The sequence below is a fragment of the Octodon degus genome, unplaced genomic scaffold (genome assembly GCF_000260255.1).
Source record: "Octodon degus isolate 3935 unplaced genomic scaffold, OctDeg1.0 scaffold00054, whole genome shotgun sequence".
Taxonomy (NCBI): domain Eukaryota; kingdom Metazoa; phylum Chordata; class Mammalia; order Rodentia; family Octodontidae; genus Octodon; species Octodon degus.
In genome coordinates, this window is record NW_004524630.1 from 11,112,644 (window position 1) to 11,129,771 (window position 17,128).

A 17,128-nucleotide genomic window follows, 5' to 3' on the forward strand; every position below is an offset into this window, starting at 1 on the left:
ATGGAAATACACTTTTTAAAGTTTCTAATGCTAGGAGAAGATATCATATGATGTCTTTTAAATAAATTGTAAGTGAAAGATATAGTATAAATCCTAGAATAAAAATTAAGATTAAGCAATATTCAGAAAATTAAATACTAATTAATTAAAAATTAAATGTTTCAAAACAGTTGAACTAAGAAAAAGTTTTCATGATAGCAAAGAAGTACTGAGAGTAAAACATAAGATAAATACTGGAATGGCCAATAAATGACCAGCACTTCTAGCAGTTTGAGGATAGGATATCGCATAAAGTTCTAGTGTGTTGTGGACATGCGTAATGACCGTGACAGTTATTGGTGGCCAGGCGTCACTTGTGGGACTGAACTACAGCTATTTCTTTGAAATCCACCCTGTAGACTCAGGTGGAATCATGACCCATAGGGTGGAAGAGAAGTCCATTTGTAGAGTGTGCTGATGGAAATATTTTGCTGCTGAACATAAAAGAATAACTGAAAGACTACATTGTATACCTCTTATTCTCCTGTGTTTAATTGTTTGCCCTCTTTGGCAGGTTCGTCACAGAAGTATTTCACTTCTCCATTACACTTGAAAGAGTTTTGTAGGGTATATCAGTCTGGGTTGGAATTTGTTTTTTGCGAGACTTAAAGTACTTTGCTCCATGCTCTTCTTTTTTTTTTTTTTTTTTGGTGGAACCGGGAATTGAACTCAGTCCCTTGCGCTTGCCAGGGAAGTGCTTATTCCACTGAGCCATTTCCCTGGCCCCGCTCCATGCTTTTCTTGACTTGATGGTTTGTGAAGAGAAATCTGCCGTTATTCTGATGGGTTTTCCTTTAAATGTGATCTGTTTCTTTCATTTAGTGGCTTTTAGTGTACTGCTCCTGTGCTGAATTTCTGGGATCTTGATTATTATATGTCTGGGTGTGGTTTTAATTGGGTTGATGTTATTTGGAGTTCTATGTGCTTCGGTTACTGAATGTCAGATAGTTTCCCCATATTTGGGAATTTTTCTGCTTTCTCTTTTGCCCATATTCTTTTTATATCATTTGTATTCCTTCTCATTGATGCCTATTAGTCTCACATTGTTCATCTTTGTATCATCTTGCAGGTATTGAATTATTTTTTCCTGCATCCTAGTTGTTTTTAAGAGATCTTTTCTTACTTTTTCACTAGCTGCGATGGTGTCTTTTGGCTCAGAAAGTCTATTTTCACTTTCCCTCAAATGGTTTTGCCAGCTTGTAAGTGAGGTTTTAATTTCCTGTATATCACTTTGAATCTGTTTCATACGTTCTATTTTTTTCTTAAATTGCTTATTCAGGTGTTCCATCATTTTTATATTCTCCTCTATTTTTTTTTATCCGTGTATTCTTTTGAAGCACTTAGTACTTCTTTGATTATAGTGGTCACTACCTTTTTTAGTTCAGAAATTATTTCTGATCTGATTTCTTTTATACCTTTCTGTAGTTGATTCTTTTTCTTTTTTTTTGGTGGAACCAGGAATTGAACTCAGGCCCTTGCACTTGCCAGGGAAACGCTTATTCTACTGAGCCATCTCCCCAGCCCCTGCGCAGTTGTTTCTTTACTTCTAACGCTATTATTTCAGAGATATCAGGTGTGTGATTTCCAGTTTCCTCTATGCTAGTGTCTTCTGCATTTGTACTGGGTGGACTCGGGGCCTGAGACTGCATTTTGTTCCTTCTCTTTGTCATTTTGTATACCACTGTCTTCTGACCTTTGGTGTAGAGCTTAGATGGAGTTATTACCTTAGTACCAGGTCCGGATCTATGAAGTTCAGTTTCCTCCAGGTGGGTGTTGTTTGGATCTGGCTGCTGCGCTCCACTTCTTTCTGCTGCAGGCGTTAGAGTCGAACCCTTTGTGTCTCTCTGGCAAGATGTTCTGCTCCTGAATCAGCTGGGTGGGTCTTGCCTCTAGCCTCTTTGCAGCCTCTAGCCTCTGAAGGGTTCCATGCTGGGCCTGCACTCTGGATCTATTCAGAATCCGGCAGCCCCGGGCGGTCTCACTCACATGCCGGGCCTGCACTCTGGGTCTATTTAGGATCCGGGGGCCCGGGTGGTCTCAGTCACATGCCGGGCCTGTGCTCTGGGTCTATTCAGGATCCGGAGGCCCTAGGTCATCTTACTCCTCAGTGGTGATTTTAAAAAGTGACTTGGTATTTAATTCTATTTGTGTACAGATGTGTTAAGCATTTAGTAAATAATTATGTTTGATTCTTTTTTATGTATTTGATAGAGGGTCTCACTACGTAGCTCAGACTTGCAGTGATCCTCCTTTTTGCAGCCTTCCCAGTGCTGGGATTTCAGGCATGTGCTACCATGCTTGGGCTCATTGGTTGGCTCAGTGCACCCCAGGAGTGGGGCTGGCATGGTATGTGGGACTAGGGATCAAACCCTGGTCTCTGCGCTTGTCAAAGCAGGTGCTTAGTCCACTGAACTATTGATGTTTGATTCTGTGCATAGGATTACAAATGAGTTAAAATTGAGTTTGTCCTCAGGAAGCTTAACATTATTGAGAACATAGAAGCATAATATCCCTGGATTTTTGTAAACATAATGAAAGACACACATACAAGGTCTTTATGGAGTGCAAAGCAAGATTATTTAGTTTGAAGTTTAGACAAGGCTCGTCAAATGTGGACGTAAGTGATGAGTGGAGGCCGCCAGGGCGTTTCAGACCAAAGAGTAGGGTAGAGTAAGATGCAGGACGGCATCTGAGCTGGTGAGTGGTGTTCCCAGACTGTCATGTCTTAGGCTGGACCGCGGTGCAGTGAGACCAGGGCTTTGGCAGGTGCTGAAGGCTTTGTGTCAGGTGCTGAAGATGTGGAGGGCTAGCCCTTCAGGCTGGTTACATTTCAGATAGAAAGGTGGGTTATGATTAATAACGCAAGTAAATGTACCATTTATGACTGAGATTAGTGGTGTTAAATAGTGGTACATAATTACTAAATATCTGATAATGAGAATCTGACCTTGTTTGGTTGAAATAGCTTCTCTGGAAGTAGTACCTGGGATAGGGAAGACACAGTCAGTATTAAAAATAAGATTGGAGGGAGCTGGGGTATTGCTCAGAGGTGTAGTGCATGTGTGTGGCATGCACAAGGCCCTCGGTTTTGCTTCCTGGTACCAAAAAAAGAAAAAAAACCCTAGATGTATGGGAATCTCTGGTATGTGTGTGTGTGTGAATTCACTGTAGGGTTAGAAGCAGTATGTTTTTATGCTGTGCATTCCTGTGAGAGTTGGCGCCTATACCCATGGTTTCGTACTTAATCATTTGCTGTCCTGTGTCATTAAGGAGCATGTTTCCCAGTGAGAGATCTAACCTCTGCACCCACCCATGCACTTTGTGCTTAGACCAACTAAGATAGTTAAAAGGATGCCAAGAGAGGATTCCAGCTTATGGGACCTCTGTTGTATGTGTTCTGTCACTGACTGAAATGAAACTGACTTAGCTGTGACTGAATAAGTGAACGGTGCACAGGGGTTACTGTATTTTCAAAGAATATGGATATGGTACCAGACTTCTTTCCCCTTATACTGAATTTTAATGAAGTGGTCAGAACAGTGGTCCCAAGGTTCTGTGTTGGAAACGGTCCTAGAGTAGGGGAGAGGAAAGGTGTGGACAGGTGGGCACAGAGGAGAGCCTGTTGTGCCTTGTGGTTTGTGCTGCGTGTGTTTTCATCTGCTGTGGAGGAAATAGTGTTCTTTGAGATATGCTTTAGATTGTTTTATATTTAAAACCCTTGAGGTTTTTTTTGTATTTAGTACAGGGTCTACAGGGTAGATTGGACTCAGTGATCCGCCTATGTTCAGCCTCCCACGAGCTGGGATTACAGGCGTGTGCCACTATGCCCAGTCTCAATCGCAGTCTCAGCATGCCCCAGGGGCGGGGCCGGCACAGCATGCTTGGGATCGAATCCTGGTCCCCTGCGTCTGCCTAAGGAGGTGCTTTAGTCCGCTGAGCTTTTTGGCCGGCCCCCCTTGAGTCTTAAAAACAAATGTTTATCAGAACAGAACATTTATTGGAAGGCAGAAGTAGGAGGATTATTGCCATTTTGAGGCTAGCCTGGACTACAGAGTAAGCTTAAGGCCTCAGCTACATAAGTGAGCCCCTGTCTCAAAAAGACAAAAAAAAAACAAAAACAAAAAACCCTAAAGATTGCATTTTTTTTGTTTGTTTTTATTTCTTCTTTCCTTTATCCTTTCTGCCTTATTATTTTCTTAGGTGCATGTAATAGTCTTTATTTTGCAGGGAGGAAGAATCTCTGGTGGAACAGTTCGTGTTCGAAGCTTTGGTGATATACCTGGAGAGCCTGGCCTTGGCACACGCGGATGAGAAGTCCTTAGGTGTGTGTCCGCTGCTCTCGCGCGCCGCTCCTGCTTGCCTGAAGCTCTCAGCAGCTCCTCCGCTCAGGAGTTGGCGCTCATGTGATTCTCTCGTCACATTTTCTTCTTTCCACATCTTCCATGATAAGTCTGATGCCCGCCTCCAGTGCCCAGGGCTAGTTTATGAAAGGTTTCTCGTGCCTTAGTTTCTGAGATTCCCCGTATGTCCCGGGCTACAGATGTTGGCTGCTGGATAATGAGGGATCTGCCCCGGGCAGGTAGCCCGCTGAGCCAGTCGGTGACTGTGATGACACAAACATCTCTGGTGAATGCACAGACTCATGCAGCTCAGCACAGTAACCACGGAAATGTGGGCATATCTCTGAAGTTGACGATAATTTAGGAAATAGAGAATGAGTTTCACTACAATTTTGTGATAAAGCCATTTTAGTCATGATCAAAGAAGATATATATATATATATATATATATATATATATATATATATATATAAATGTATTTCATTGTTACAGGGTCTCACTACACAGCTCAGACTCATAGTTGTTTTTTTTTTTTTTTCAGTACTGGGGCTTGAACTCAGCGCTTATTCTACTGAACTGTCTCCCTGGTCCACTCTGACTTATAGTGATCCCCCTGTTTTCAGCCTCCCCAGTGCTGGGATTAAAGGCGTATGCCTCCATGCCCTGACTGTGGCTAGCGTAGCCCTGGGAGTGGGGCTGGCACAGCATGTGGTGCTGGGGAATCGAACTGAGGTCCCTGTGCTTGCCTAAGCTTGCTTGAGGAGGCGCCTCAGTCCACTAAGCTATCTTGCCAGCCCCTGATTAAGGAATATTAAAAAGATACTAAGTCAGAAGTATGCTAACCTAGCTAAGAGAGTAATAGTGAGAGTCTTTACAGTTAAATTCTGTCCAGAGCTGGTGGGAACGTCACAGAAGTTTTGAGCTGAACTTCTCAAAAATTTCTGTTGCTTCCAATACTTGTTCTAATCAGGGCCCAGGCCCAGAATGTCATTGAGGCATTAGGTCACATAGTTACAAGTGGCAGCACTGCTTTTTCACTTGCCTAGACCTAGGGTTTCTGTTTGTTTCTTAAAAGGCAGGTTGAGCTCTATTATCCTTTATGCAGATAATTCTCCATCGGGAAAAGTTGCCTAACATTGTGTTCTGGCTTAATCTACATTTTATTTTTGTGTCCTAGTTAGCTATATAGTGAGTTTTCTAAACTAGTGAAATTGTACTCTTTCCAAAATCATTGCCATATGCCAGGCCCTGCATTCACTCCTCAGCACCATTAAAACCAAAACCAAAACCCTTTTTCTCGTTGCATAGGTCAGCTTAGCACTTATCCTCTAAATAGTGCCAGACCTCTCTGGGTAGTTTGCTGTCTTCGTTTAGTTCTCCTTTTATAGTGGCTGTACTCTAACATAGCTTATCCTAATAGAAGAAGGGGAGCTCAAGGAATGTATGTCCTGTAAAGAGTAGCCTTCAACTGAGGTTCAGGGACTCTGGCCTGGCGTGGGGTTTTATTTTGCCCAAGTCTCCCTCTTCTCCAGTCTGTGTTGTCCCCCAACAACACTGGTGGTGCAGGTTCTAGTTGGGTGTGGTGGTGTATACATGAACAGGCATGAGCTCGTTTATTCTACAGTCTTCTTTAATTTTTTTTTAATTTTTTATTTTGCGGAACTGGGGATTGAACTCAGGCCCTTGCGCTTGCCAGGGAAGCACTTATTCTACTGAGCCATCTTCCCGGCCCTATTCTACAGTCTTAATTCTGGGTTTTGTTTTTGTTTTCAGACATACATTTAAATTTTGTACTTTGAGGGTTGAAACAATATTAAAGCTAAGTAAAATTACATTTTTAAATAGAATTTTTTTTTTTTTTTTTGTATTTTAGGGAAGGGTCTACAAGGTATTCAGGGTCTCACTACTAGATCGGACTTGTAGTGACCCACCTGTTTACAGCCTCCCAAGAGCTGGGATTACAGGCGCACACAACCACGCCCAGTCTGAATTGCTGGTCTCAGTGCACCCCAGGGTGCGGGGTCAACATGGCAGGCCTGGGGATCAAACCCCCGGCCCCTGCGCCTGGCTGCTTTAATGTGCTGAGCTATTTGGCCGGCCTTAAATAGAAAATTAGACCAACAAAATTATGATACAATTTCTTTAGTGATAACTATATATTTTCTTGGGAATCTGTTGGGTGCTGAAAAACAGGTACAGTTCAACAGTGCTGTGATGCTATCGACCACCTAAGGCGCATCATTGAAAAGAAGTATGTTTCTTTAAACAAAGCAAAAAAGCGTCGTTTACCAAGGTACGTGACACTGTTTCTCTTTCCGTTGTTTCCCTCAGTATAAAATATATTCTTAGGCAATAAAGGACAATTGGGATGGATATGTAGAAATAAAAAGAACTCATTTTCTGAACAAAAAAGTGTGGAAATATGAAAAGTTACTTTTCCAGAGAAGATTAAAATCTTTCTGTTTGAAAATGCTTGGCTTAAAGTATAAGTTATTTTATCTTGGTTGGAATGGTAGATATAAATTGAAAACTAGTTTTGAAATGGAGACAATTTGGCCATATTAATTTTTATTGTATTGTATGCTTTTTTTTTTTTTTTTTTTTAAAGTTCTGGAAATTGAGCCGAGGTCCTTGTACAAGCGCCACAAGCTTGTTCTCCCAATAATTATGCCCAAGCCCCTAACTGTACTAATTTTGAATACAAGTTGGATGTGGAATTATTTGATACAGAGTGTACACAAACTGTTATGAAGTAAATTTTGAAGTATAAGAGCTAAGTGTCAAAATACTAGAATTTGACAACCACGGTATTAGAGAACTATGAAACAAAGCCATTCCAAGCTAAAGCTGGGCATCAATCAGTGGTTTCTGGTCAATACTTATTTCCATTCCACCTGTGCCTCTTGTTTTTGTTTTCGTTTTTGCAGTACTGGTCAAACTCAGGACCTTGTGCTTGCCAGGCAAGCACTATTCTACTGAGCTATCCCCCTCTTTTTTTTTTTTTTTTTTTTTTTTTTTACTGGGATACAACTTAGGACCTTGTGCTTGCCAGGCTGGTGCTTATGCCACTGAGTGATCTCCCTGGTCCCCTGTGTCTCATTTTTAAACAGGGTGAGAAAGCTCTGCGTCAGCCCCTCTGCGTCTGTCCAGTACCTTGGGAGGCCTGGTATGTGTGCTGGCAGCCACAATCCTGGGCAAACATTGTCTCATGTATTCTGTATGTAAATAATTCCTCTGTTTTGGGACTGATTCTTCCAGATTCTTCTATAAGCCTATGATGGCTCTAAATAACTGATTATAAAATTTTGACTGCAGTTATAGTTAAAACATGTGCTACTGTCCTGGCTGCAGCCTCAGGATTCCTGTGTCACATCTTGAGGAGGGACAGAGAACTTGCTTCTGTACCTAGCTTGCAGATGCTGCTGATCCGTCTGGTCCAGGGCCCACACCTTGAGAAGCGCTGCTTTGAACTTTGAAGCCCTCCTTTGTTGTGAGGGATATTGAAAAGGAAACATGGAAATAGCTGGTGCTGGTCTCTACAGGAAGATTTAGTTATTTTCCAGATTAAAAAAAAAATAAAATGAAGGCTATCAGCTTTTAGAGCCCATTTAACCTGTGATATTTTGATTTCATTCTAATGCTAATACTTTAAAGTGAGTTCTAACGAGGTTTGTGCATGTATCAGTGTGACAAAGTTGAGTTTGTGTTTTCTGGAGTCTTGCTTATCTAGAAGTTGAATGTTGGAGAGTGTAAATAACACTGTATTCTGTCTGTGCAGAGGGTTCCCACCTTCAGCGTCACTGTGTTTACTGGATTTGGTCAAGTGGCTTTTAGCTCGCTGTGGAAGGCCCCAAACAGAATGTCGGCACAAGTCCATAGAACTTTTTTATAAGTTTGTTCCTTTACTGCCAGGTATGTTGTTTCATACATCCTAAGAAATGCAAGTTGCTCTAAAGATGCAGACATTAAAAACATGATCGTTTTAATGATAAAAGCTATCCCAAAGCTGGAGTTTTTTGTTTTGGTGGAACCGGGGATTGAACTCGGACCATTGTGCTTGCCAGGGAAGCGCTTATTCCACTGAGCCATCTCCCCAGTCCCCCTAAAGCTATTTATCTAGAGAAAGACCTGTATAGTTTGAGTTTCAGAGATGAAACAAACAAACAAACAAAAAAAGCCAGACAACCACTATCTTTCTATTATTTAAATGTCACAGATAATATTTCTAACAAATTAAAAAAATAAGAATGTCCAGTATCATTTCAGATTTGTGTGGCAGGTAATAGATTATGACTATAAAAAAGTATTTTGATGTTGGCCAAAGTGTGCAGAAGAAATAAGTTTAGAACTTTCCAGTATCTTTTTTGGTGCACTGCTGTTTTGGTTTTTTCTATTCCATTTAAAAGAAGAGTTGGGTGACCGACACAGTTAGCATATTTAATTAAACTCAAGATATTAATTTATTGAAATAATACAGTTCTGTTTTAACATGTGGCTAATAAGAAATTGCCTGAATCCCAAGTCTGAACGATCCTAGGTCTTTATGAAAGAAAGTAAAACAATGAACTGTACTTTTCAGGAATTTCTCATAAAGCCGTTCAACTAAACATTAGACATGGAATAATTGCTGAGTTAGTCAGTAGCGAGTGTATTTTACGTTTTGTCCGCTGGGTCTAACCCAGAGGCTAGCAGCTTTGACCTGGGCGAGCTATGTCCCGGGACAGAGCCAGACCGTGCCCCTGCGCTTCTGTACACTAGGCACCAATCCCCCGCCAAGACAGATGCAGCAAATGCCTCCAGTCGGGAAAGGTGCTAAGTGCCTGGCAGAACGTGGGGTGGAGTTAGGAGTTAGGGTTACTCAGGAGGATTTTGCATTTTGTCACACGCGAGGATCTGTTGAGGTTTATATTACATATTTCATGCACTGTACTTGTATATTGTCTGTGTATGCTGTGCATAATCTTTAAACATTCATACTGTACATGCTGTCATTATATAGTATAAATTAGTGTGTACTATCATTTTATAAAAATCACAACTGTATGTACGTTTAGTTTAGAGAATTGCTCAAAATGGTTACTCATTTTAGAATTGCTTCTTCCTTTTGGCTCAGAATTTTATTTATTTTTTTTATTTTAGGAAAGGGTCTACAGGGTGTTCAAGGCGTCACTAACTAGATTGGACTTGTAATGATCCATCTGCCTGTTTACAGCCTCCCAAGAGCTGGGATTACAGGCGCACCACCACGCCCAGTCTCAATTGCTGTCCAGTGTGCTCCCGGGGCGGGCAGGCACGGCAGGCCTGGGGACCCCCAGCCCCTCCACTAAGCTGTTTGGCCGGCCCTTTTTAAGGCCCTTTTTAATTTTTAAGGAATACAAAATAGCAACATAAAAAAGCATTAGAAACAATATAAGTTTTCACTAAACAAAGTAATAGGAATTTAACAATGGTTGCTGTATTACATGATGCTATCCTCAAATTAGTTGTTCAGATTGCCAGATGTAAATGTGTAAGATTTGCTTAAAGAAAAAAAACAGAACAGTAACAAAGAAGTTATAAGAAAGTTGAAGCATTGGGGCTGGGGAGATGGCTCAGTGGAATAAGTGCTTCCCTGGCAAGCACAAGGGCCTGAGTTTGATCCCTGGTTCTGCAAAAAAAAAAAAAAAAAAAAAAAAAAAAAGAAAAGAAAGTTGAAGCATTAACTGCTTTCAAAAGACTAGCAGATGTTATCCAAACTATTCTGCATATATACCTAAATGTATTTCCCCCTTCTTTCCTTTTCCTCATCCCAGTTTTCCTTCCCATTGAGCAATTTCTTTCCCTTTCACAGTATCTTTGTACCTTTTAGATTTTCATTACTCTTTCAAGTTAGTTTTGATGTGTTGTCTTTCCCACAAGCCTGTGTTCAGTTGGTGAAGACCGAGCCAGCAGAGGGCGCTAGTGTCATTGGTTGCTTCTGTTCCTCCTCTCCTTACCTTGGCTGAGAACCTCGTTTTTTGTTTTTTGTTTTTTGTTTTTTAATGCTTGGGAGCCACTTTATATTTTTCATTTTAGTTTGCTGGTACAGTGTTGTGCATTACAGCCCTTGGGGGAAGTCGGTACACGCATGTGCAGAACACATCCCAGCCCCTACTTCTGTCCTCTGCCTCTGCCACCCCCTTGATCCTCTTCCCTCTTGAGAACAACCTGTCTCCCTACTTCCTGTTTCTTTTACAGAGAAACAGCGTGGTAGCATTTAAGCTTGTGTGTCTGATTTATTTCACTTAACACTATGATCTCAAGATGTATCTGTTTTCCTACAAATGACAAGTTTATCTGTCTTGGTGGCAGACAAGTGCGCAGTGGCCCGTGAGCCCGGACGGTGGGCTGTTGGCCCTGTCGTGTGCAGGGTGCTCGGGGAGGCATGCTTGCTGGTGCCTTGTGCATGCTGAGAGCCCGAGCGAGCCTGACGTGCCGCTCAGAGGCCGGGGCAGGCGGGAGCGGGGAGGAGCCCGGCAGGAGAGCTGAGCGCGCTTCCTGCGGCGCGGCCCTGGCAGGCTCCCTTGTGCTGCCCGCCTGATGCGCCTGTGACCTTTCTTCTGATGCTGCCTTCCTTCGCTGCTGCTAATACTGTTTTCCACTCAGTGTTTTCTGTAGCTTTTCTTAGTGAAAATAATGGAATGTGTCCTGCTTTTATTTTATTTTATTTTTTGAACCGGGGATTGAACTCAGATCCTTGCGATTGCCAGTCAAGTGCTTATTCTACTGAGCCATTTCCCTGGCCCCTGTCCTGCTTTTAAAAGTAGTTTTTTGTTTTTGTTTTTTCTTTTTTGTGGTGCTGGGGATTGAATCCAGGGTCTGAAGCATGGGTAAGTGTTCTACCACTGAGCTATACCCCAGTCCTATTTTCTCCTCTGTTTTTGTGCTGGGGATCGAACTCAGGACCTTGCCCTTGCCCACCAGGTGCTTGTGCTACTGCCCCTATTTTCTCCTCTTAATAGAGAAACTATTCTACTTATTCTTTATGCATCACATTTTTTTTTTTTTTTTACTGTTTTGCATTCTTCTCTAACTTCATTGAAGGCAGAATGATTTAACCTTTTCAGAACCAATGATTTCAGACCAATACAAACTGTATAGTTTTGATTTACATAACATCAAAAAAGAAATACTTTTAAATGCTATTTCATGTTATAGCCAACTATTTTTGTGATGTTTAGAGAAATTGAGGAGCCAGACGCAATGGTGCATGCCTATTATCTCAGCTGTAATCCCAGTGCAAGAGTGAGATGGCTATGAGTTCAAGGCCTTCCAGGGCTCAGGCTGGGCTTGAACTACCTGTGTAGTCTGTATTGGCCTTGAACTCACAGCAGCAGGTGGAGGTACTGTCTTGGTGGTAACTACGGTAAAACAAGTTACGAATACTATAGAAAGGATTATCTCACGTGACTTTGAACTTTCAAGTATGTATAACAGTTGAATACAAGAATCATGTGGAAGTTATTAATGATATATGTATTTCAATTTTGTTCCTTTTTAAGGCAACAAATCTCCTTCTTTGTGGTTGAAAGATGTTATTAAGGAGGAAGATGCTTCTTTTCTCATAAACACATTTGAGGGGGGCGGCAGCAGCCATGCCCGGCCCTCAGGAATCCTTGCTCAGCCGACCCTCTTCCACTTGCAAGGACCGTTCAGCCTGCGAGCAGCCCTGCAGTGGCTAGACCTGCTCCTGGCAGCGCTGGAGTGCTACAACACATTCATTGAGGAGAAGACTGTGGAAGCACGTGAGGTCCTAGGTGGGTAACCTCCCCTTAGAACCATTGCCCGTTCTACCAGAAGTCAGCCTGGGTAGAGAGTTTGCTCTATGTCAAAATAATAGTAATAACATAGTGACACACACTGGTTACTTACTTAGTGCTGCAGAAAGAGCTTTACTGGTGCTATCCTTTACATTAGTCCATTTTCTATTACTGTAACAAACTACCTGAGGCAATCAACATCAGAATACCAAAGGTTTCTTCTGGTTCATGGTTTAGAAGTTTTAGTCTGTGATTTTTGGCCCTGTTGCTCTTGGGCCCTTGGCGAGGCAGCACATCGTGGTGAGAGCACCGGCAGAGCGCGCAGCTCATCTCCTGGTGGCCAAGGAGCAAAGAGCGCAAGAGGAGCAGTCGGGCTCAGTGTCTCTTCCGAGGCTACGCCTCCAATGGCCTGGCCTTTTCCTGTCAGAGTGCATCGCCTCGAGGTCATACTCCTGGAAGTGTCCAGGATTGGTGACCAAGACTTCCACACGTGGGCCCCTGGAGGACACTCACCCAGTTTCTACTGTCATTTAATGTCACAGTGACGATTGCAACGTGGATGACAAAATGGAGCTTATGCAAACCTATGCCAAACCTTCACTGCTTTTTTTTTTTTTTTTAACTAGGAATCAAAACTCGGGGACTCACACATGCGAGGCAAGCACTCTGCCACGAGCTACATCCCCAGCACTGTTCCTGCCAGTTTAGTTTTTTGTTTGTTCTGTGGTTCTTTTTATCTTGATGTGCTTAGGATTGAGCCCAAGACCTTGGGCCTGGTAGACAGATACCATGGTGGGAAAGCATTAGGTTACAGTTTGTTCTTGCAAGCAACCAAGCAAACCCCGAAATTAGGAAACTCCCCCTCCCACATGGCAGTAAGGGAAAAACTGCAGCATAGTCTTGTGAGTGCAGACTTTGCTACTGGACAGCGATAGACCCTGAGTAGAAAGAAAATCAGGGCTGGGGAGATAGTTCAGCGGCATAAGTGCCTGCCTGCCAAGCACAAGGTTCTGAGTTCGATCCCCTGTACCAAAAAAAAAAAAGGAAGAAAGAAAGAAAATCTGAGTTACATGAAGACAAACAGGAGTGGTAATTCCTAATGGTATCATCCAGATTTAGGCAATGTTAGGTCCTCAAGCCATGTGATAAGCAGCCCCTCTCTCTCTCTCAGGATAAGTAGGGAGATGGATTTAAACAGAACAGTGGGACAGCATTCTGGGTAACCCTCTGGCTCTAAGTGGTACAGAAAAACAGCAAACTAGTCACAGCAACTGTATTTTAAAATATTGCCAGTCACAGCTGCTCCTTTTGAGGGAGGCAGTGGTACCCACATTAATGGTTAGCTTGCGCCCAGGAGAGTGAATGACCTAGAAAAGTTAAAAGCATGGCATTGGGGAAACACCCTAGTGCCCAATCTGTGGGAGACTGAATTCCAGTCTAGGAAATCTTAGGGGGACAGCCAGGTGGGGTGAAACCTGACAGACAGTGAGTACATTAAGGGACCAGGAAGCAGAAAACAGTAGTGATTTGAACTTGGAGACAACAGGAGGTTCATCTTTTGTGGAGGGAAGATGTCCTGTGGAAGCCAGCGGAAAGCTGAGCACCTGTAGCTTCCCGCTAAGCGTATACCTGTCCCCTTGCCTCCCTTTCAGAGTGAACCCAACCATGTGGAGGCACTAGCTGACTACTCCTCTAAGAGAAGGGTCTGGTAAATTAACCGATAGCCCAGACTCCCAGGGACTACACCTGTGAGAGATTTGGTGAGCCACCCAGTTTTTCTGGCCACCTCAATCCCAAGTACCACCGGAGACTGTCAGGGAGTGTGGGCTAATCCCACTACTGACAGACCGGCTAGGGTAATTATCAGTAACCGCTAAGAGGCAGAACTTACCCTCCAGCCAGTGAACAGCTTTTCTTATTAGGCCAGAAGCAGAGAAAAGACGCTGTGGACTTTAAAAAAAAAAAAAAATCACATTTCTCCATTTACCAGTGGCATCTGATAATATAAATTCTGGGGGCCGAGGAGATAGCTCAATAGAATAAGTGCTTGCCTGGCAAGCTCAGGGTCTTGAGTTCATTCCCCAGTACCACAAAAAAAAAAAAAAAAAAAAAAAAAAAGAAATTTTGGGGAATTAAATGTCTCCAGTATAAATATCTCCATACAGAGGAATATTGGACCTATTTTTTCTATTTTTAGTTTGTGTGTTTGTTAGCCTACATATGAATATTAGTTATGACTTTTCCTTTAGTAATGTCTTTTGTTAGATTGTCCCATGTCAGGTGCTTCTCATAGTGTTTTTTGTAGGGTTTTAAAGTATTGTGTCTTTGCTATTTAATTGGATTCAGTCTCCCTATGTCTTCTCTGATATTCCAGTTCTTTTTCCTTATTCTTGGACCTTCTCTTCCATCTTTCCCTCTCCTATTTTATATAAATATTATCATTAAAACACATTTCTCTCCTTATCCTGTTCTATATTATTGTTCTGCCTTTTCTTTGGAGTGATGCTGGATTGAAGAATACAGTATTGTATGTGCTAAAAAGCGCACAGAAAAGCTTCACAGCAAGTGTGCACAGGCCTGTGACTGTGCGCTCAGCGAGTGCATGCTAGTGCAAAGCGTACACGGCCTCTTGAGCACTAGTTTGGTTTTTTCTTTTTTTCTTGCCTAGGGATTGAACTCAGGACCTTGTGCTTGCCAGGCAGGCATATAAGCCCACTGAGCTATCTCCCCAGCCCATATGCAGCCTTTTGAAGGGCTTCATCCGGCCCTGCAAGCTATTGCCAACAAGCTGGCTCTATATCCATGTCTTCAAAATAACATTCCACGTTTCTGTCAATGCAGGTGCTACTGGAGGATGAGAAATGTCTAAGACCAGTGAATTCCATGAGCACAAGCCTGTTGCCTCACTTCTTGGGCCATAAAATATGTTCCTTGGTCAGAGGCAATGCTATGCGGAATTCCGTGGCAGGAGATAAAGCATTCTGTGAGCCCATAGTTGCTAGTTTTAGCAGAAGCATTAACGCAGAGAAGACAAATCCAGGGCTGCGGAGATAGCTTAGCAGACTAAGTACCTATTGAGGCAAGCGCAGGGACCGGGGAATCAATCCCCAGAACCACAGGCCGGGCTGGGCCGCCCCCAGGTGCACTGAGCATGCCACCAAGTCCAGGCATTGTGGCTGACACCTGTAATCCCAGTGCTGAGGATGTTGAAAACAGGAGCTGTCTAGTGAGACCCTGTACCAAATACATTAAAATAAAAAGAAGACAAATCCATATCCAGAAGACATGTCTGTGAATTCTGAAAGAAACATTTCAGTGCCCTCCACTGCATCAGCCTGATTGACAGAAATGTCATGTATCAGACCGTAAACCCAGCCTGGAGGAAGCCATACCCACACTGACACTGAGCATGACTTTGAGGGGGCTGATGCGCAGGTCGTCGAGGAGGTGGTGGTCGTGGGCAGGAGTATAGGTCTTGACATCGGTGGCACAGACGTAGAGGAGCTGGGTGAGGACTCCGATGAGGGGAGAACTTGCGCTGCTTGTGGAGGAGCGTTCCACTGAGAAAGAGCAAGACGGGGAGGAGAGCTCACCAGTGATGTGATAAAGTCCACTATGGAAAATGGAAAGAGTGCCAGGATTTCCCTGAGACGCACCACCCCGACAGAGCTGAAATGAACAGACAGCGTTGATTCTGATCAAGGATAGCATGGCCGCTCATTTCCGGAGGGTTATGAAGAAAACAAGAGCGAGGAAAAAACAAGTGACACGAGTCAGATTTTGTTGTTGCTAAAATTGACCTTGCAGCTCAAAGGTAAAGAAGAAAGGAGATTCCTGAAGACCTCCCTGATGTCCTTGTTCCCTCAAGCAGTAATCTTCCCACCCACCTTCCTGTTCTCCTTGGTACAAGTCCCCGCAAGGAAGATTAGTTTTCTCTCCCTTTGTACTGTACTGTAGTTTGCTTCATATTATTGTGTTAAAAATAGATAGTTCTGAGCAGATTAACCATAACATTGAACCTTATGAGAAAATTTGATTCATGACCAGTTCAGTTCTCAGTGAGTAAACTGAGGCACCACTGTAAATGGTTGAGCGAATTAAAGATAATACAGGGCTGGGGAGATAGCTCAGTGGTCTAAATGCCTGCCTAGAAAGTACAAGGTCCTGAGTCAGATCACTGGTACCACATGCCGTGCCAGGTCCATGCCCACCCCCAAACCAGGCATGGTGGCACTCTGTAATCCCAGTGCTGGTGAGGCTGAGACAGGAGGATCACTATGAGTACAAGCTGTGCAGTGAGACTCTGTATCTAAATTAATTTAAAAAGTAAAGATAATACACGATATCAGAGATTACTTAAGTAAGAAATGGAAGTTCTTAGGGCCAGGGATATGGCTCAGCAGCATAAGTGCTTCTGGCAAGCACAAGGTACTGAGTTCAGTTCCTGGTACTGCCAATAAAAAAAAGAGAGGGAGGGAGGGAGAAAGAAAGAGAAAAAAAAGAGACGGAAAAAAAAAAAACAAGCTAGCAAAGAAACAACAATCAATCAAATAGAAACTTCGGCAAAAGTCTTAGCACTAGGGCTAGCCTGATAGCTCAGTGCTCTGAAGCACCTGCTTAGGCAGAGCGCAGTGGCTAGGGTTCACTTCCTGGCATGCCATGCCAGCCCTTACCCAGAGCACGCTGAGACAGCAATTGACACTAGGTATGGTGGCATATACCTGTAATCCCAGTGCTTGGGAGGCTGAAAACAGGAGAATCACTATGAGTCAGATCTAGTAGTGAGACCCTGTAGACCCTGTACCAAATACATTAAAAAAAAAAAAAAGGCTTAGCATTAGGCAGGATGAATCAGAAGAAAGGATGTCCAGACTTAAAGACAAGGACCCTACAACATTCAGACAGTTATAATGGAGAGAGAGAGAGAGAGAGAGAGAGAGAGAGAGAGAGAGAGAGAGAGAGAGAGAGAGA

General features: G+C 43.0%; 1 protein-coding gene across 1 annotated transcript in view; it reads left to right on the plus strand.

Annotated features, from left to right (window-relative positions):
* Nucleotides 1-17,128, plus strand: part of Prkdc (protein kinase, DNA-activated, catalytic polypeptide) — a 188,415-nt gene that overhangs the window by 52,512 nt on the left and 118,775 nt on the right. Inside the window, exons 28-31 of the mRNA XM_023717692.1 lie at nucleotides 4,267-4,361; nucleotides 6,573-6,672; nucleotides 8,158-8,291; nucleotides 11,900-12,154. Coding sequence (XP_023573460.1) covers nucleotides 4,267-4,361; nucleotides 6,573-6,672; nucleotides 8,158-8,291; nucleotides 11,900-12,154 — 584 coding nt within the window. The remainder of the gene's footprint in view (nucleotides 1-4,266; nucleotides 4,362-6,572; nucleotides 6,673-8,157; nucleotides 8,292-11,899; nucleotides 12,155-17,128) is intronic.